Raw genomic sequence first — 21,772 nt, forward strand, 5'->3', positions numbered from 1 at the left:
GAATGTAATTGTGTTTTTGTTTTTGTTTTTTTTTTTAAAACTGGTAAATTGATGGGTTTAGTTCGGCTTTAGGATTTACTGCTGGAGCTTCAGCAAAATGGCCGCCTCCAACAAGAAGACACAGGAGCAATGCTGGAGGCAGTTTACAGTACACACTCATTTGGTCGCATAATTATTAATGTTTGACTATCTGTTCCTTCCTAAAGAACATTATTTTTAATCAAGTTGTTATGGGTAAAGTTCCACTCTAATGTCTTTTATAAGTTCTAATCTATGTGTGGTATCTCCGTGATGATTTGTTTTTCTCTCTCTAGGCCCGGTCCGTGGTATTGATTTTCATAAGCAGCAGCCTCTGTTTGTCTCTGGAGGAGATGACTACAAAATCAAGGTGAGTGTTGTGTTCTTGTGTGTCGTGTATTTCAAACCATCGATTTTTATTTGTACCCTATACCTTAACCCCCCCCCCCCCAGGGTAAGGTGGTATGTAATAAAATCCAGTACCAGGCAGTGATGCCTTGCTATCAGTAACTAATTGCTTAGTATGTCCAGTGACCCTCCTGTGTGCAGGATGATGTCCTTCACCAGCATCGTTCCCATACCTAGCTGTATGTAAGGTGAGGCCTCCTGAGCATCGATTCCTATTGAACTAGCAGCCTTAGTGGTGGGTAGGAAGACCCCCACTCGGTTGTTTGAAGTTCATAGTACCGGGCAGAAGCTGAAGACTGTTGTGTCCGGTTTTTAGAGAATTATGGCCACCTTGTGACAGAACCCTACCACTCTTTCTCAGCTTAAAGCGGAGTTCCACCCAAAAATGGAACTTCTGCTTTAAGTACTCGTGACCCCCTGACATGTAAATTTTTTTTGGGGTTGGAGCAGGTATCTAGTTTTCATAGGCACCGGAAGGAAGTTCACCTCTCAACCCCCCCCGCAATCTTCTGGGTGAGGATGAGCTCAGGCGTGTTGGCAAACAGTAAAACAGAAAGTGCAAAGCCCGCCTCGAAGTCGGCACCGCACAGCGCTAATCACAAGCAATAGACGTTGTCCCGATGCACGGCTGCAGAGATGGGGAAATGTCTCACTGCCTGTGGTTAGCGCTGTGTGGTGCCGACTTCCTGGCGGGTTTTGCACGTGCTGTTTGCCAACACGCCTGAGCTCATCCTTACTTCTGGGACACGTCACAGTTCCCAGAAGATTTCCCGGCAATTCTTAACGCGCAGCTCGTGTACGCGCTCGATTGCTCCGCAAATGCGGTATGACATAAAGTACTGCAACGACTCCCACTTTATTCTCTAGACACATGCCAACCAGCGCATGACGATATACGTTGGCACAGCTAAGCAAATGGGCGCACAGGTACGTCCCCCTTTAAATCGCGGCATTGTGGGCGCACGCACGCCGCGTACTCCGTGACCGTGGGTCCCGCGGACTCTATGTCCGCCTCGGGCCCGCGATCATGTCATGGAGAGGAGAGGCCTATGTAAACAAAGCATTTCCCCGTTCTGCCTAGTGACATGATAGAGATCTACTGCTCCCTGTAATCGAGGGCAGTGATCGCTGTCATGTTCTAGTGAGTCCATCCCCCCCCTACAGTTGGAACACACTGAGGGAACACACTTAACCACTTGATCGCCCCCTAGTGTTTAACCCCTTCTCTGCCAGTGTCATTTACACAGTAATCAGTGCATTTTATAGCTCTGATCACTGTATTAATGACAATGGTCCCAAAATAGTGTCAAACGTGTCCGCCATAATGTCGTGGTCATGATAAAAATCGCAGATATCTGCCATTATTAATAAAAAATTTATAATTAAAATGCCATAAATCTATCCCCTATTTTGTAGACACTATAACTTTTGTGCAAACCAATCAATATACACTTATTGCAATTTTTTTTTTTTTAATTTTAATTTATTATATTTATTTATTTTCTTTACCAAAAATATGTAGAAGAATACATATCGGCCTAAAACAGGGATACTTAAACTACGGCTCTCCAGCTGCTGCAGAACTACACATCCCATGAGACATTGTAAAACTCTGACATTCACAGATATGACTAGGCATGATGGGAATTGTAGTTCCTCAACAACTGGAGGGCCATAGTTTGAAGACCCCTGGCCTAAACTGAGGAAAAAAAAATGTTGTTTTTTTTATATATTTTTGGGGGATATTTATTATAGTAAAAAAATATTGCTTTTTTTTTTTTTTCTTTTCTCAAAATTGTCGCTCTTTTTTGTTTATAGCGCCAAAAATAAAAACCGCAGAGGTGATCAAATACCACCAAAAGAAAGCTCTATTTGTGGGGGGGAAATAAAAGGACGTCAATTTTGTTTGGGTGCAACGTCGCACGACCGCGCAATTGTCAAAGCAACGCAGTGCCTGTTTCTCTATCTAGATCTCTATAGATATATAGAGATAGATATATGTGTTTGTGAGATATATATATATATATATATATATATATATATATATATATATATATATATATATATATATATATATATATATATATATATGTATAGATATATAAATAGCGTGTGTATATTTGAGGGTTCTAAGTAATTTTCTAGCAAAAAAAAATGATTTTAAGTTTGAAAAATAGGCCTGGTCCTTAAGTGGTTAAATAGACTTTCATGGATAGCAATATACCCTTCAAGACCAATCATTTTTTGTAATTGATGTTCAGGTTTTGATTATCTAGGAACTTGGTCCTCTGTCCAGATCCAACATTAGAATACAGCAGTCAGATCCCGGGGTGTCCTGGCAGGAAATATCTGATTTTTTTTTTTAATTCTTTTTCTTCTTTCCACCGCAGGTCTGGAATTATAAGCTCCGACGCTGTCTGTTCACCCTGCTGGGTCACCTGGATTATATCCGCACCACCTTCTTCCATCATGTGAGTAGAGAGATCACTGTACTAATATTCTATGATAATAAGACTGCCTAAAAAAAGGAGCGACCTGCGAGCCATGTTGTGGCCCATGAACCAGTTGTTGGCAATACAGAACATAAATAACTAGTATACATATGGACAGAAGCCTCCTCAGGGAGCTCTTCAACATTCAGCATTACCAGATACTTGGTAGGTGAGCGTGAAAGGACTCCAGATTAAAACCACAGTGCAGGAGGGGTCTTGTATTTGGGGGGGGCCTTCTCTGTAAGGGTGGAAGCTGATTGTTGCAGCCTATAGGGTGAAGGATGTTAAGGCGGTAAAATATTTGGGGTTATCATTAATAATAAAGTTTACCTGGTTCCTTTGCAGGAATACCCGTGGATTCTCAGCGCCTCCGATGATCAAACCATCCGGATCTGGAACTGGCAGTCTCGCACTTGTGTCTGGTAAACAAAAAGTCAGCTACATCCTTTAAAGAGATAGTAAAACTGGTACTTCAGTTGCAGTTGAATCACATTGCATTCTTATAAAGCTCCAGCGGCGGCTGGTGCTCAAAATTTTTTGGGGGTGCAAACAAACTGAAAAATACTGAAAGGCCCCCCCCTCCATCAATTGCAGTCTCACTGTGCCCATCATATGCAGCCACTGTGCCCACCGACCCAGCCTGGCAGCACCACCCCCCCCCCCCCCCCCCGCGCAGCTCTGAAGCAGAACAAGGAGCTAATTAGCTGTGCTTACAGGATTAAAGGGGTTGTAAGCCCTCAAGGCTTTTCACCTTAATGCAGGGATGAGCACACCAGCTCCAGCCGGTGTCTCGGGTCCTGATTGGATAGATTGATAGCAGCGCAGCCATTGGCTCCCGCTGCTGTCAATCAAATCCAATGAGGCAGGGGGCAGGGCCAAGTCCTGCTGTCTGCGTCAATGTACGCAGCAGCAGGACATGGGAGCGTGCCCGCACTAGTGCCCCCCAGGGAAAGTGCTTCTCCATCGGGGCATCGGGGCACTCGATGTGGGGAGGAGTCAGGAGCGTCACTGAGGGACTGCAGAAGAGGATGATCGGGGCCACTCTGTGCAAAACCAACTGTACAGAGGAGGTAAGTATGATGTGATTGATTTTTTATTTTTTTTTTAACGAACCTTTACATATTCTTTAAAGAACAGAGAGATGCGCTCATCAGTCTGCTGCTTCTCCTTTCACTGTCCAATCACAGGCTAAAGGAGGGACAAACTCTATTTAATAACCACAGCAAGGAAAAATGAGTTTTCCCTTGCCAGATAGTACTTTGCTGAGTGCAAAGTTAGGTAAATCTCAGGACTGGATTGAGAGATATACATAACATATATTATTTGGCAGGTAGGAAAGTCACCCTATGGCCCAGATGTTTTGGAACTACATTTCCCGTGATGCTCATGCACTCTGCAGTGTAGTTGAGCATCATGGGAAATCAAAACATCTGGGGTGCCAAGGTTCTCCATCACTACCCTATGCCTAATTGACCACTTCCAGACCGCCCACCATCGTTATACGTCGGTACGTTGAAGAGGAACATTGTTGTTATGGCAGCAGCTAGCTGCCGTAACCCCGGTATCCTCGTCTTCAGTGGGCGGTCCGCATCAAATAAAAGTGGTCTCTGCAGCAAATTCGCCGCAAGATCACTTTTATCGACGGCGGGAGAGAGGGGCCCCTCCGCCGTTTACCGGAGCCGTCGACAGCGGTAGAGACGATCGGATGTTGCCCCTTGTGTGACATGGAGACGAGCAAGAGGAAGATGGCCCCCACCTGTCTCCATATCATTGCAGGGCATAAGGGATGTCAAAACGTCACTTCCGCCCAATGCTCTTAAAGGGCCATTTTTTTACTTTTTTTAAATGACAATATTTTTTTATTGCATTTTAGTGTAAATATGAGATCTGAGGTCTTTTTGACCCCAGATCTCATATTTAAGAGGTCTTGTCATGCTTTTTTTTTTTTTTCCTATGACAAGGGATGTTTATATTCCTTGTAATAGGAATAAAAGTGACACAATTTTTTTTAAAAGAACAGAGTAAAAATAAAAATATAAAAGGTAAAATAAATAAGAAAAAAAAAAATTTTTAAACGTGCCCCGTCCCGACAAGCTCGCGTGCAGAAGCGAACGCATACATGAGCAGCGCCTGCATATGAAAATGGTGTTCAAACCACACATGTGAGGTATCGCTGTGATTGGTAGAGCGAGAGCAATAATTCTAGCCCTAGACCTCCTCTGTAACTCAAAACATGCAACCTGTAGAATTTTTTTGAACGTCTCCTATGGAGATTTTTAAGGGTAAAGGTTTGTCGCCATTCCATGAGCGGGCGCAATATTGAAGCGAGACATGTTGGATATCAATTTACTCGGCGTAACATTATCTTTCACAATATAGAAAAAAATTAATCTAACTTAACTGGTGTCTTATTTTTTTAATTTTAAAAAAAATTTCATTTTTTCCAAAAAAAAAAGTGCACTTGTAAGACTGCTCTGCAAATACGGTGTGACCGAAAGTATTGCAACAACCGCAATTTTATTCTCTAGGGTGTTAGAAAAAAAAATGCAGAATGTTTGGGGGTTCTAAGTAATTTTCTAGCAAAAAAAAAACTGTTTTTAACTTGTAAACAACAAATCTCAGAAAGAGGCTCGGTCCTTAATTGGTTAACTTTTTGCCTGACATTCAGCTGTAATATAACATAGAGAACCCGGCACTCAAAATGAGATGCCATTGTAATGGTTGCAGCAGGAAGGCGGAGCTGAGAATATCGGCAGAGGTCCTGCTAACATATACTCCTTGAAATATTACAATCATCGCCTAGCAACCAACTCTTCACTGAAATGACCTTTTTGGATGGACTAACCCTTTAACAGGAATTTTGTTAGATTTTAGAAATGACAAATAGTTATTCATTGTAATGGTTTACAGTCTGAAAATACATTCCTGAAAACCTGATGATTTTTTTTTTTCATTATTACAGGTATACAGACTATTAATTTTGTATTTTTTTTTTTTTCTTCGCAGCGTCCTGACGGGTCACAACCATTACGTCATGTGCGCCCAGTTCCACCCATCGGAAGATCTGGTAGTTTCTGCCAGTCTGGACCAGACAGTGCGCGTTTGGGATATTTCTGGTGAGCTGCCCAGGTCAAGGGGGTCCCCTTGGTGCCAACAACCCGCTCAAAACTGCAGCAGATGAAAAAAGGTGGACCAAGAGTTTGGATGAGCCGCAGAGAGCATTGCAATTTCCAAGATGGAGAAGGCGGGGCAGATGATGTCATGCTCTCCACCTCAGCCAATCAGAGGAAGCTTTGTAGTCATTCATAGAATACAAAGCTTCCTTTTAATGGCTGAGCAGTGCTTTGTTCTGGGAGAGGGATGGGAAGCCCTCATCGCATTGCCAGAACACAGTGCTGTATAGTGTATATAGCTGAGGCTGCATACAGTTAATACACAGTGCCCCCCGCAAGCAGACTTGTTAGTGCAGTGAATACTTTGTTTCGGCCAGCTTGGCCCAAACTATTTAAAGGGACATTAAAAGTGGAGTTTCAGTTTAGGGGTTCGTTTAATATATGGGGAGACGGAAAGCTTAGTGCTAGGGTCAGGAACCAATAGGAAGAACAGGTCATTGTTGGGGAAATTATTTTATTTTGACATGTTTTCTTTCCTCGTGCCAATTTACAACCTGCTTGGCTGCTGCTGACAGCAGGGGAGTATAAAAATGTGTACACCTGCTGTGCCCATTATGAGAGGTTCCCACCATCCCTGTGCTGAGTTCCCGCTGCTGTGCCCATTAAGAGCCCACATATTACTTTTTTTTTTTTCAGTTTTATATAGGGAAGAATGTAAAGGAGGAGCAGGGATTCACAAGGGTGGGTGGGATCAGAGGCAGGAAGTACAATAAGCAGATCTTGCATCCCAGAGATTTGGGGGAGACTAAGCCCTCCAGACTCCACCAGTAACCGAAATACCACTGTTCAATGCATTGACCCGTGGATCCAATGCTACCAGTTGGCAAACACTAAGGCCTGTTTCACACGGCTTCAGTTTGTATAAAGCGGCGTGAACAGCAAACTTTGACAAAGCATTTGCAGAGCTTTTAGTCAACTTTGAAGCTTTTAAAGTTCCACTCAACTCCAGTTTGTAAATGTTAAACACAGATCCTAATGGGAGTGCTGATTGTCACGTTAAGCAAGCTGCTAGTGGGCTCCATCACTTCTTGACACTTGTTGGAAGCCTGCTAGCAGCTTGTTTAACGTGGCAATCGGCAATTCCCATTAGGAGCTGTATTCAACTTTTTACAGTTAAATGGTACTTTAAAAGCATCAATAAAGCTTGCTGAAAGCAGGAAGTCCAGTGTTAGGTTATACTACTTCCCTGCTCAGTCACCTCTCTCCATCTCCTGCAGTTTTGAGTGCGGTTCTGGCTCCTACTTTAAAGTACACAGCAGATCAGACCAGTCCAGTCAACAGAAGAGTTTGCATGAGATGGCGGAGATTGAGCCCATCTCACCCGATCTCTCTGTCTACATGAACTTGGAGGGATTGTTGCTCTCCTTTTGTGCTGTCGCTGTTGTCTACCTTCTCTTAATGACTCCGGAAGCATGCCGTGTGAACGATTTAACTATGTGTGAGCTGCATATCTTCTCGTGCCGTGTGAGTGGTTTAACTGTGTGTGTGAGCTGCATGTCATCTAAAGGTCTTTTTAACTACTAAACTCCAACACCAGAAAGCAAGAAAAATGCTCGCTTGTTCTATTAATTGCTACAATTGATGTTTTAAACTGGAAGGGTAGAGCTACGGAGTTTACTTTAAATAAGCTAAAAAATTATGGCTTTAAAAACCAAAACTAAATATGGTTGGCTTTTAATTTTCTATATTAATTGATTGTAATCAAATCTTGGGGTATTTTTCTTTTTAATTACTTTTATCATCTAAGAGACTAATGCTCCTGCCCACATAGTAAAACACATTTTAAAACATACATAGATCAGAGGCCACCTTACCATTTTATAAAATGCTCCATAAAGACATGGTTTGACCAGCTAGGTTTAGAAGAACTTGAGTGTCCGACAGGGCCCTGACCTCAACCCTACTAAACCCCTTTGGCATGAATTGGAACACTCATCCAAAATCAGTACAGAGACCTAATTTGACCAGTTTGATGTGGAGGAACTTGAGTGTCCTTGTCCTCCCACAAAGCCCTTCAACCCTACTGAATACCTTTGGGATGAATTGGAATGTAGATTCTGAGCCATGTCTTCTCGTTCAGCATCAGAACCTGACCTCATAAATGGTGGCCAACTCCATAGACATGGTTGATGAGTTTGTTGTGGAGGAACATAAGGGTCCCCCACAAAACTCTGACCTCAACCCTACTGAACACTTTTGGGACGAATTGGAACACTCATCCAAAATCAGTACTTGAGCTCACAAATGGTGGCTCGCTCCATAGACCTGATTTGACCAGTTTGGTGTGGAGGAACTCAAGTGTCCTTGTCCTCCCACAAAGCCCTTCAACCCTACTGAATACCTTTGGGATGAATTGGAATGTAGATTCTGAGCCATGTCTTCTCGTTCAGCATCAGAACCTGACCTCATAAATGGTGGCCAACTCCATAGACATGGTCGATGAGTTTGTTGTGGAGGAACATTACAGTCCTCCACAAAGCTCTGACCTCAACCCTACTGAACACTTTTGGGATGAATTGGAACCCAGGACCTCATAAAGCTTCTTTCGGCTGAAAGAAGTTCCAAATTCTGATGGTAAATCTTCCCAGAGGAGTGGAGACTGTTATATATGTAAAAAGGAGGCCATCTCTATTCTATTGACCATGGTTCTGGAATGGGAGATCCAACAAGCTCATTTTGGTGTAGTGCAGGGGTCTCAAACTGCTTGTAAGGTCTCATGGGACTTGTAGTTCTGCAACAGCTGAAGGGCCGCCAGTTTGAGACCCCTGGTGTAGTGGTTAGGATTAGTGATGAGCTCCGGTGGGTTCGGACACAAGTCCGAACAAAGCTGTGCTCTGCCACCTGGAAGCTGTCAAATCCAACAGCCAATCATACGTGGTGGAGGCATCCCCCACCTCACAGCCACGTGTACACAAAGAAGCGTGTATACAAGTGGCCAAGGGACGGAGAATAATTCCACCACCTAAAATTGTCTGTTAGCTTTGACAGCTTCCTGGCAGAATAGCTCAGGCACGTTTTGGCCTCATGTCCAAACACACAAGAGCTCATCACTGGTCAGGAGACCACAAACTTTGGCCCATATAGTATATAGTTATCTTACCAGGGCTTTTTTGCTCAGATAATCGGTGCAGGTATTCCACCCCCCCCCCCTTCTGAGTCACCCCTTGTCTCCACCTCAACCCACCTCCCAGTAATACCCCTTTTAGAAACTACAGAACCAAGTATCATTTTTGTGGTGGCAAGTAATTTTTTATGGAATTTGGTAATGATAGCAAGAAGAGCAGTAAAAAAGACCCCCCACTGCCAGGAACAATAGATCGCTCCAGCAACAATAGATTCTTCCCCGCAGCAGTAGACCCCCCCCCCCAAAACAAAATACCCCCAGCAACATCAGATCCATTCCAGCAACAATACACCTCTGTCAACAGTAGATCTCCTTGCAGCCAGCGTCAAAAGACCCTTGAGCTGCCAGCAACAGAAGACCCCTCTACAGTATATCCCTCCCAGCAACATAAGACCCTCACAGGAACAAAAGATCCCCCTCCAGCAACAATAGCAGCCCCCCCACCAACATCAGATCCATCCCAGCAACAATAGACCCCCGCCTGCAACAGTAGATCTCCAAGCAGCCAGCACAAAGGACCCCTCCCTCAACAGTATATCCCTCCCAGCAACAATTTACAATCGCAGGAGCACTAGATATCTGACCAGCAACAATAGAGCTCCCTACAACAATAGATCCCCCAGCATAAATAGACCGCCCCCTCCCCCAGCAGCAATAGATTGAGCCATGAAATAAGGAAATCCCTGATTTTATAATTGCTGAAAATTAAATGTTGTAAGGAAAAAAAATTGATCACAGGTGGCTATTGATTTCATTGATTCTTTTCCCAAATGTCAGGGTATGCTGATAAGTGATAAAACTACAAATTTTATTATCCTGTGTTCAATACTGTTCAGAATATGGAATGTAAGAACTTTTCTCTTTGATAAGTAAAGTCTTTGCGTTTGGCCACTATACACTCAATATTGCATCTCTCTGTCAGTGGAGGAACTAAAAGTCCCAGCATGCCCTGTCCCTTTTTGCACGACTTTCTTTACTGCAGTGTTCATTGGAACTAATTTGTTTTCTTTTGTGGCCATTAATCCTGTGCATGCCTAACTCATACTGCCTGCAGATGCCATGCCACCTAATTCAGTGTGAACTCCCTCCCAAGTTTGTCCCATACACTGGTCCATCCTACGTGTCCTTCCTGCCCTCTTCATTTGTGCAGTCACAGATATTTTCCACTCATGCTGCTGCTGCGTCTAGCAGTACATGGCTACATTTTACTTACCTCCGCTCATTTGGCATGTCGTGGTCATCTCACCCCATGGAGCAGGATGAGAAGATTGTTGTAGATCGCCAAAGCTGAGACACCTAAAGGCCGGCTGGCCCGGTGTTCGCCGTCTTTGCAATATGTGTTATTTGATATAGGATTGGTTGAAAATCTGGAGGGGAAAAAAAGTGCGTGTGCTGAGGCTTGTCCTATACAGTTCAAAGTAAAAGGATTACTTCGCTCCCCAGTTCCCAACAACGTATACTCGCCTTTGCTTGAGCTGCTGAGCTGTCGGGGAAGGGAAGCAAGGGGAAATACCCAGGGATTCCAGGTAGATCCTGGAATCCCTGGGTAGCTAGGGATTCCTTGTAGAACATTAGATGGGGAACTTGAATAAGTCCAGTAAGAATTTTTTTTCCCCTTGACAATGCATTTCGAGGGCTCAAAATGTTCCCTTTATCAGGGGTTATTTGCTGGCGGTGAATTTCAGATTTATATTGTATAGCAGTTGCAAAATGTTTCCAAGTACCGGGTTGTCAGCTCCGAGATTACCAACAGTCCTCATGAAGGGGAGGCTTTGAGCCCTTGAAACAGGTTTTGATTCAGTCCTGCTGAAACGGAAGCTTTGAGCCTCTGAAATACGTAGAATACAGTCCTGATGAAGGGTGAGCTTTGAGCCCCTGAAACATGTTGGATACAGTCCTTTTGAAGGGTGAGCTTTGAGCCCCTGAAACACGTTGGATACAGCCCTCGTGAAGGGTGAGCTTTGAGCCCCTGAATCACATTTGATACAGTCCTCATGAAGGGTGAGCTTTGAACCCCTGAAACACATTGGATACAGTCCTCATGAAGGGTGAGCTTTGAACCCCTGAAACACTTTGGATACAGTCCTCATGAAGGTTGAGCTTTGAACCCCTGAAACACAGTGGGTACAGTCCTGATGAAGGGGGAGCTTTAAGCCCCTGAATCACGTTGGATACTGTCATCATGAAGGATGAGCTTTGAACCCCTGAAACACAGTGGGTACAGTCCTGATGAAGGGGGAGCTTTAAGCCCCTGAATCACGTTGGATACTGTCATCATGAAGGGTGAGCTTCGAGCCCCTGAAACATGTTTGATTCAGTCCTGATGAAGGGGAAGCTTTGAGCCCCTGAAACACGTTGGATACAGTCCTCATAAAGGATGAGCTTTGAACCCCTGAAACATGTTGGTTACAGTGCTGATGAAGAAGGAGCTTTGAGCTTCTGAAACATCTTGGATACAGTCCTGATAAAGGGGGATATTTGAGACACTGAAATGGGTTTGATTTTAGACTTTGCAAAAAAAAGAATATTCTTACTGCATTTATTCAAGCGTTGTGGCACTTCCATCCTCCTAATATTCTACAGACTACTCCAAGGGCCATTTGGGATACTACACTTGACAGAAAACTGCCTCTACAAAGTTAGACTCTGGTTTCTGATTGTCGTACCCCCTGGGGTCCAACTCTCCACCAACATATACCTTTCTTCCATGTGACAGGGCTGGTACCTTACCAGTCAGGGCTTTATCTCCTCGGCCCTACCATTTAAATTAAGCTGCAGGGGGATGAGTTAAATGAGTATATACAGCTGCGACTGGGGGGGGAGCCAAGTGAACCTTTTAGTTTGCTCCACATTGGCCAAGAAAAAGCTCACTTTTTAACAGGCAATCAACAAAAAAATAAATGTTTTATATAATATTATATGGCAGAGCAATCCTCTTCTATCTGTATATGACAAGAGGTTAAAGTGAGACTTTGATAAATTTGAGAAAAAAAAACACTCTATGTCCGTCCATGCTTTTTTTATTAAGGAATCCAGTAGGCAGACCGAAGACTGGGAGTTGGCACATAAAGATGCAGAACTGCAGGTTCTTCTTGCAATTCAAAGCAAAAAAAAAAAAATCGAAAGGCGGGCCAAACCAAATGGTGAAAGTCCAAGTCATAATATGATCAAGTAGAACATCCAACGTGTTTCGGGGGCAATACACTCCCTTCATCAGGGCTTAGAAACGTTATGAGAGCTGCTGCTGTCAATAATGAGGCACTCACATCTCCTAAGATAATTAACTAGATCCAATGCTGATGTGCTTGGCTACTTGTTCCTTTGAGTCCTCTTAAGTCCTCATAATGTTTCTAAACCCTGATGAAGAGAAGTAAATTGGCCCTGAAATAAGTTGGGTGTTCTATGCAATCATATTACAAATCATTAAATTAACTTGGACTTTTTCACGAATTAGTTGGCTCTCCTCTTGTATTTTTGGCTTGCTGTATCTAAGCCGTTTTTTTTTTTTTAACTATCCCTGCACCAAAACTTCCCTCGGAACAGGAAGTGAGGGGACATCCCCTTTAAATTCTCATCTGAAGATTTCTCTTTGTTTTCTGTTCTGTTGGCAACAATAATAAATTGAATTTATGACTTCTTGTCCCATTAAAAGGATATATGATGAACCCGAACCCTTTACCCGCTCCATAAAAAAAAGAAACATATTTTGGCTAGAACTGCCCTTTAAACGAGTGGCCATTACACAACTCGTTGGTGTTCCTAGTACTTGCATCCAAGTCCCAGCCAGGCTCTGGAGGCTGTAGCCATATTGCATCGTTTTGGTCTTCTTGTACCTGCAGGAAATGTAAGGGCCTTTTTTGTTACCGTACAATAACCGTATCTCTTCTGCTCTCGTCTCACGGAAAGGCCTGCGCAAAAAGAACCTTTCTCCTGGAGCGGTGGACTCCGATGTGCGTGGACTCACAGGAGTGGATTTGTTTGGGACCACCGACGCGGTGGTGAAACATGTTCTGGAGGTACTGTGCATCCACCCTTCCTATGTGTATATCTAACATCATGTTGATGAAGCTGGGGGCACTGGGAGTCTAATAGAAGGAGGAAGTGTGATAGATTTTTGCTGTAGTATAGAATAATTTGGCAAATTTGGTAAATATTGGCAAGTTTTTCAGTTGCATGTAAAATGTTTTATGTATGACAGGCAATTATATTTATAAAGTGCTGACAATTCACGCAGTGCTTTAGCCGTAGCCAATGGCGACCTTCCAGCTGTCACAAAACTTTAAGTCCCATCATTCCTCTGGAAGTTATGCTTGTAACTGTCAGTTTTGCAGTGCCTCATGGGACATGTAGTTCCAAAGCAGCTGGAGGGCCGCAGTTGCCCACCCCTGTTTTAAACTAATATTCAAGGGTTGTGATTACTTTGAATAATTAATTTGGTCCAAGCCAGAGATGCAAGGAATAGTCAGAAAAGGGTATGAGGACTGGGATCATAAACAAGGGGAGCTGATAAGAGGCAGCAGGTTACTGGATACAGGGCAGGATGAGGCAGAATTTAGACTCCGGTTTAGTCAGCAAACATCTATTTGGGCAAAACACTGAATGGGAATAGTAGAGGAGGGACTAAATACCCTCCCAGCAGCCAGCATCAGGGGAAAACTATAGTCAGGAAGGGGAACTAGGACTGGGATCAGGAACAAGAGGAGCAGGTAAGAGGCAGCAGGGTACTAGATACAAGGCAGGATTTAGACTCAGGTTTAGTCAGCAAGCATTTATCTGGCTGAGTCTAAATACTGCCCTGTATCCAGTACCCTGCTGCCTCTTTCCTGATCCCAGTCCTGGTTCCCCTTCCTGACTATTGTTTTCACCTGATGCTGGCTTTTGGGAGAGTATTTAGTCCCTCCTCTACTATTCCCTCTTGCTTCAGTGTTTTGCCCAAATAGATGTTTGCTGACTAAACCGGAGTCTAAATTCTGCCTCATCCTGGCCTGTATCCAGTAACCTGCTGCCTCTACAATTCCCTCTTGCTTCAGTGTTTTGCCTGATAGCCAGATAAACGCTTGCTGACTAAACCTATCAGGCAAAACACTGAAGCAAGAGGTAATTTTAGGGGACTAAATGCCCTCCCAGCAGCCAGAATCAGGTGAAAACAATAGTCAGGAAAGGGAACCAGGACTGGGATCAGGAATAAGGGGAGCAGGTAAAAGGGAGCAGGGTACTGGATACAGGGCAGGATTTAGACTCAGGTTTAGTCAGCAAGCATTTATCTGGCTATCGGGCAAAACACTGAAGCAAGAAGGAATAGTAGAGGAGGGACTAAATACCCTGCCAGCATCAGGTGAAATCTATCTGCTGGCAGACACCTGCTGACCGTCACCAGAACTACAACCTTCTGATCCAGAAACCATGGTTCCTCCAGCAGGTGATCCAGCTTGACAGCTTTTCAGAATAAAGAGACTGTAGAGTTTCAATACAAGAGAGTTAGGAGGGCCTAGCCTGTGAGAGCTTAGGATCTAAAAAGTATTTAGCTATTTGGATGGGTTGCCAAGTTAATAACTTTTTTTTTTTTTTGTTCCTTCAACCCCCAGGGTCACGATCGTGGTGTGAACTGGGCCGCCTTCCACCCTACCATGCCTCTCATTGTGTCCGGAGCTGATGACAGGCAGGTGAAGATCTGGAGAATGAACGGTAAGTGACTTTATATCACTCACAGCCTTTATTCATTAAGGCCACTTTCACACTGAGGCGCTTGTAAACTGCCAGTAAAACACTGAGCAGTTTTGAAGATCTTTTCAGGCTCTTTTGAAGCACTTTCCATTCATTTCAATGGAGAGGGGCATTTTTTCACCACCCTGCCAGCGCACTGCCCCAGTGTGAAAGCATTCATTGATTTTAATGAAAATTACGTTTTCTTGAGCTTTTCAGTCGCTTTTTTTTTTAGCGTGAAAGTGCCTGAAAAGCGCCTCAGTGTGAAAGGGGTCTTAGGAGTGCTTTTTTATTAAGGGGAAACCGTAGCGACCAATCAGAATTCACTCAGCTGGGGTCTGGTCAACACAGAATGAACTCTGAGTGGCTGCTGCTAGCAATGTTTTAGACAATTCTACATCTATTATGTATGTACTGGGGTGGATCTGTGTGATAGGGATGAGATTTAACACGGAGTCCTCTTTGTGTCTTTTCCAGAGGTTGTCCCAGCCTGCGCAGGCCAGTTCTCCATACATGGTGGTTTCTGCCTGCATGTGTTTGTCCCTGTCTGTGTGTGACTACCGTCCGTGCTCTGTAGTGTTCTGTGCAATGTTGTTGTCTCTTTTCCAGCAGGCTGTTGTGATAAACCCAATAACCACCCATAGTTCAAAGGAGGGCATGTTCCTGTCCTATCTCCTACTGGGTGCCTCCTTTTAGCTGTGGTGCCTTCTCCATAACACTACTGAGGCTCTGTGCACTGCTGTGATCCTTGTGTGATAGACGGCAGGCGATCAAGTGTCTGAACTCCAGTTCTTCCTTTTATATCTGCCTAGCAGCTTTGGCTTAAGATCTAGTAGTAGTTCTTCCCATTGTACTTTACTTTGGAAATGATGATGATTTGCTACTCGCCCAAGTAGCTTCATCGGTTCTTATGAGTGTTAGGAACATACCTCTGTATTTATAGCCAACATGGTTATCCCAGGCACCATGATATGTTTAACCACTTCCTGGCCGGGCGGGGCAAGCATCGTATGTTTTCTTAGAGCTGCGCCTCCTGTGCACTACCGGAGCCATGCGTTGGTGCAATCCTTTGATCACTGTGCTACTGGACACAGCAGATCACCAATCTAAATACAGATTAGCGGTGCTCCTCCCTGGCACCATGTGATCACTGTGGCCATTCACAGTGATCACATGTCCAATAGTAAACATGGCTGCCATTCTTTCAGCCATCAACCCGTACTATGATTGGTCACAGCGATTACATGGTACAGGGCCAAGCACCGCCTCCCCCTGTACCATGTGATAGCTGTAGCCAATTACAGTAGTCCTCAATGGCTCTATGACTGCAGCTGAGAACTGTCCGAAAGGAGACAATTGTCCAATTGGGAGGTCTAAAAGTTTGTAAAAAAGATTTTACTCCCCCCTGGTTTAATTTTATTAACTACCCCTTCTTACCTGGTCTGCTGGAGTGGGGTGAAATGACATACCTGCCTGGTAAATCCAGCACTGTCCTGTTGTCGTCATCTCCTGGGTCAGGTGCCGTCATCTTCTTTGTGATGTCATCTGGAGGCCGGCTGTCTCCTCTGGGTCCTAGCGGCTGGCCTTCTGATGATGCTGCACTGTGCATGCACAGCAGGTTGTTACACAGCCCCAAAGCCTTCTGGGCTCCGTGATGTGGGCATCTCAGGAGGCTTGGGGTGGGGGGAGCATGTCATTCTTGGCCAGAAGGGCACAGGCCAAAAAAAAAAATATTGGTGCAATTTACTGGTTAAAAAGTTTGTGATTCTAAAGGGGAAAAAAAATTGAAATATAACTGTCATACCTGCTCTATGCGATGGTTTTGCACAGCGCAGCCCTGATCTTCTTCTTTTTGAGTTCCCCGCTGGCGTTCCTGGCTGTGATTGATTGACAGCAGTAGGAGCCAGTGGCCTTTGCAACCAGAGACCGCTGAGAACTGTGCAGGCGCTGCCACACATTAGCACATGATAGGCCACAACGTCTAACAACAAACGATCTCAAGGACTTTGAAGCTTTGTGTGGACATGACAGAAGGTGCACTTGGTTTCATCTACTTTAATTCGCATTACATGACTGAAAGTCTCCGGGTAGAGCTGTTAAAACGGAGTTGCCTATGGGGGATATGAATGCTGGGGTAAGTTGCTGACACTTCTTAGAGTGAAAGAAGCTGCTTGAGAAAAACAAAACTTCCAAAACATTATAGAACCAGTCTGGTTGAATATAACAAACTTCTACTAGATATGCCATGACCTGGATGAATGAGAACCTTCGGACACTTTTTGTTCATGATTCCCCAGCGCTTGCTTTTTCTTAATTGACAGCCAGGGAACTTCTGTTTTCTGGCCTATATGTGAGGTGTGCAGTGAGAGCCTTCAGCTAACCCACAATCTGTACAACTTAACCTGCTGAATGCGTGCCCAATGTGAGGGTCGTTTTTCTTTTACCCACACAAGGACACACACGTATTCTGTGCAGGCAGTCCCATTGCTGTCAGTTGGGATGCAGTGATTGCACGGGCGCAGCTGCTGCTCTCAGTTAGGTTGGTCCTTACTAAAACTGTCCAAAATCTGGTGCAGCTGTGCATGGTGGCCAATCGGCTTCTAACTTCAGCTTGTTCAATTAAAGTGTTACTAAACCCAGGAGCCTGCATTCACTATACCTGGTCTCCCCAGTACTCTGCATTCACTATACCTGGTCTCCCCAGGAGCCTGCATTCACTATACCTGGTCTCCCCAGTACTCTGCATTCACTATACCTGGTCTCCCCAGTACTCTGCATTCACTATACCTGGTCTCCCCAGGAGCCTGCATTCACTATACCTGGTCTCCCCAGTACTCTGCATTCACTATACCTGGTCTCCCCAGTACTCTGCATTCACTATACCTGGTACCCCAGGACTCTGCATTCACTATATCTGGTCTCCGCAGGAGCCTGCATTCACTATATCTGCTCTCCGCAGGAGCCTGCATTCTCTATATCTGATCTCCCCAGTACCCTGCATTCACTATATCTGGTCTCCCCAGTACCCTGCATTCACTGTACCTGGTCTCCCCAGGAGCCTGCATTCACTGTACCTGGTCTCCCCAGGAGCCTGCATTCACTGTACCTGGTCTCCCCAGGAGCCTGCATTCACTGTACCTGGTCTCCCCAGGAGCCTGCATTCACTGTACCTGGTCTCCCCAGGAGCCTGCATTCACTGTACCTGGTCTCCCCAGGAGCCTGCATTCACTATACCTGGTCTCCCCAGTACCCTGCATTCACTATACCTGGTCTCCCCAGTACCCTGCATTCACTATACCTGGTCTCCCCAGTACCCTGCATTCACTATACCTGGTCTCCCCAGGAGCCTGCATTCACTATATCTGGTCTCCCCAGTACCCTGCATTCACTATACCTGGTCTCCCCAGTACCCTGCATTCACTATACCTGGTCTCCCCAGGAGCTTGCATTCACTATACCTGGTCTCCCCAGGAGCCTGCATTCACTATACCTGGTCTCCCCAGGAGCCTGCATTCACTATACCTGGTCTCCCCAGTACTCTGCATTCACTATACCTGGTCTCCCCAGTACTCTGCATTCACTATACCTGGTCTCCCCAGTACTCTGCATTCACTATACCTGGTCTCCCCAGGAGCCTGCATTCTTTATCTGGTCTCCGCAGGACCCTGCATTCACTATATCTGGTCTCCCCAGGAGCTTGCATTCACTATACCTGGTCTCCCCAGTACTCTGCATTCACTATACCTGGTCTCCCCAGTACTCTGCATTCACTATACCTGGTCTCCCCAGTACTCTGCATTCACTATACCTGGTACCCCAGGACTCTGCATTCACTATATCTGGTCTCCGCAGGAGCCTGCATTCACTATATCTGCTCTCCGCAGGAGCCTGCATTCTCTATATCTGATCTCCCCAGTACCCTGCATTCACTGTATCTGGTCTCCCCAGTACCCTGCATTCACTGTACCTGGTCTCCCCAGGAGCCTGCATTCACTGTATCTGGTCTCCCCAGGAGCCTGCATTCACTGTACCTGGTCTCCCCAGGAGCCTGCATTCACTATACCTGGTCTCCCCAGGAGCCTGCATTCTCTATCTGGTCTCCGCAGGACCCTGCATTCACTATATCTGGTCTCCCCAGGACCCTGCATTCACTATATCTGGTCTCCCCAGTACCCTGCATTCACTATATCTGGTCTCCCACAGTACACAGAACATGGAAATACAATTACAATACAACAAACTGAGCATGTGCAGCCTGACTCCAGTAACTCGGTCTTATCCGGACATGTTATGGAGTCAATGGAAGAAGGGGAGGATTAGGAAAGACCGGATCAAACAGCATTTTTTTTACACAATGCAGAGGATTAACTCCCTTAGGTTCCACTGTTGGTGTCACAAGCATGCTTTACTGCATATACAGACTGATTTTACTGTTGTGGGTTTAGTAACACTTTAAGCTTTGAGAAAATAAAAAAATAAAAAAACTGGAAGCTGATTGGCTACCTGAATTCTTCATTTAGTAATTTTTTTTGTTTTTAAGTATTTTATTTAAGTTGCAAGAGGGTACAAATGGCCTGTAGAAATGATTAAGGGCTAGCCCATCCAAATACATTTCTTTTTTTCTCTGATTCTCTGGTAGACCTCTAATATATAAGCAGTGCATTTTGTAGTCTGTTCATGAAGATGAATGATGGCTTTCCCTTTCTCTATGGTCTGTATCCCTCCACCTGGCAGCAGCTGCTCAGCTTTAGCTTGGTGTCTCTAGGAGACCATTTTTTTTTTTTTTTTTTCTTTTTCATGACCCTAAGAACAGATTTTCTGACCTTTTTTTTTTTTTTTATGTACCAAATTTAGATGTGGTTTCTCTGCTGCTGTGAAGGAACACAGATCTAAGCACTCACATTACCCACATTACATCCCCAGCCTTCAGCTTTGCTGGAAGCAGCTCTATCCTTTTTAATGCTGAAGTTTAATCCGCTTACGTTTTTGCCTTCCCTGCTTGTTCCTTTTCCCCCCTCACCAACCTACTAATAAAATGTTTAAAATCTTTCTGTTTTTCATTACGTACCTCATTTTACACATGGGGTCTCTGTGCTCCTCTATGCAGTATAAGGCTGGTGGGAGGGGCTGACAGTGCTATAGATAGCTTCCATCCAGTACTCCCCTCTAGAGCCCAGATACAAGCAGTGGGCGGAGTTATGCAAATATGGAAAAAAAAAACGCCTTGATGGGGTGGAGTGGGCGTTCCTAGGCAGGCTGTATTTGCATGCGGACCGCCCCATAGCTACCACTCGCAGCACTTTTTATTGGCTTAGTGTGGCTGTTTTTTTTTATTTTTTCTGAACTACAGCTGCTAAAGTTCCCGATATCCATTTTCATCCCCCACACCCAGGTTGTCATATTTAGTAATATGGGGTGTTCTTTCTTTTCTTTTTTTTTCGCCTTTTTTTTTTTTTAATCGACAGAGCAGTTTGTATGGCTACAGCAGGTGTGCAGGCCTGGAAACTCAGAGGTAGAGATGTCACCACCATAAACCTTGATAAGACTATAGGAACTGTTATCGCTTCACTGCCTTTTCGCTAAGATTTACTGTTGTCTTATTTTTTAATTTTAAAAAAGTGTATTTTTTTCCAAAAACAATTGCGCTTGTAAGTCCGCTGCGCAAATACAGTGTGACAAAAAGTATTGCAACGACTGCCATTTTATTCTCTAGGGTGTCAGAAAAAAAAATATAATGTTTCGGCGTTCTAAGTAATTTTCTAGCAAAAAAAAATTATTTTAACTTGTAAATACAGAATCTGAAAAATAGGCTCTGTCTTTAGGTAGTTAATTGAACAAGCTGGGGTTAGAAGCTGATTGGCTACCATGCACAGCTGCACCAGATTCTCCCGTATTCTTGAGAATAGTTTACAATCTCAGTCAGGATTTAATTGCTGTCTGTGTCCCAGTGAGAGAGATTTCTCCTTACTTCCTGTCCAGATGACAAAACAGGAAATGAAGAGAAGTCTCCTCTAAAGGCAGAATGTGACAGAAAAATCACCTCTATTCAACCACGGGGGGGGGGAAGAAATAGCAAGTCCAGATTTTTTTTTTCTCACTGTCAGAAAATGTAAAAGAAAAAAAAAGTTGTGGCTGAAATGGAAACGTTTTAAACCATCTGACGTCTGTCATTTTGTTTTTCCCCCATCCACAGAATCCAAGGCCTGGGAAGTGGACACTTGCCGCGGACATTACAACAATGTCTCCTGCGCCGTCTTCCACCCCCGACAGGAGCTGATCCTGAGCAACTCCGAAGATAAGAGCATCCGTGTCTGGGATATGTCCAAGAGGTGAGGGGGTCCTATGTTGGGTCCAATAAGAATTCCATGTATAGGTATTTTTATATGGTTACAGCTTTGACCAATGTAAGTGTGTCTATATATCGTACCTGTGGGATCCCAGGCAGGAGACCTGACTTTATTTTCTTCTGGAGTTCAAGTAGCGCTTACAGGTCTTGTCCCTCCCCCAGCCTGTGATTGGAGATGGTGAGAAGTGAAGCTGCAGACTGATGGTCTCACCTCTCTGTCACTCTGCTCTCTCCTCCGATCAACATGCTCCTTTTTAGCACATGAGCACTGAAACACAGCTGATTGGATCCTTGTGCTGTTTTTTCTACTTCTAGTCTGAGCTCCACTGTACAGGGGCTGGAAGAGACCCATACCAGGTCAAACGCTGGTATCATTTTGCATCGTTTATATCTGCCTGGAGTGCTGATTTTTTATTAATATAATCCCCCCCCCCCCCCCCCCCTTTTTATTGGTTGAACTAGACGGACTTGTGTCTTTTATCAACCAGACTAGGTATCTATGAACCTA

At 44.5% G+C, this 21,772-nt stretch overlaps 1 protein-coding gene across 3 annotated transcripts in view; it reads left to right on the forward strand.

Moving 5' to 3' along the window:
* COPA (COPI coat complex subunit alpha) overlaps positions 1–21,772 on the forward strand; it is a 58,031-nt gene that overhangs the window by 4,584 nt on the left and 31,675 nt on the right. The window contains exons 3-10 of one of the 3 annotated variants that reach the window (XM_073609536.1): positions 315–388; positions 2,817–2,897; positions 3,264–3,340; positions 5,925–6,034; positions 13,122–13,231; positions 14,801–14,900; positions 15,396–15,434; positions 21,112–21,247. In XM_073609536.1, coding sequence (XP_073465637.1) covers positions 315–388; positions 2,817–2,897; positions 3,264–3,340; positions 5,925–6,034; positions 13,122–13,231; positions 14,801–14,900; positions 15,396–15,434; positions 21,112–21,247 — 727 coding nt within the window. The remainder of the gene's footprint in view (positions 1–314; positions 389–2,816; positions 2,898–3,263; positions 3,341–5,924; positions 6,035–13,121; positions 13,232–14,800; positions 14,901–15,395; positions 15,435–21,111; positions 21,248–21,772) is intronic. The other 2 variants (XM_073609537.1, XM_073609538.1) reach the window with 2 other exon arrangements.

This window comes from Aquarana catesbeiana, linkage group LG13, assembly GCF_042186555.1.
Source record: "Aquarana catesbeiana isolate 2022-GZ linkage group LG13, ASM4218655v1, whole genome shotgun sequence".
In the NCBI taxonomy this organism is placed as follows: Eukaryota; Metazoa; Chordata; class Amphibia; order Anura; family Ranidae; genus Aquarana; species Aquarana catesbeiana.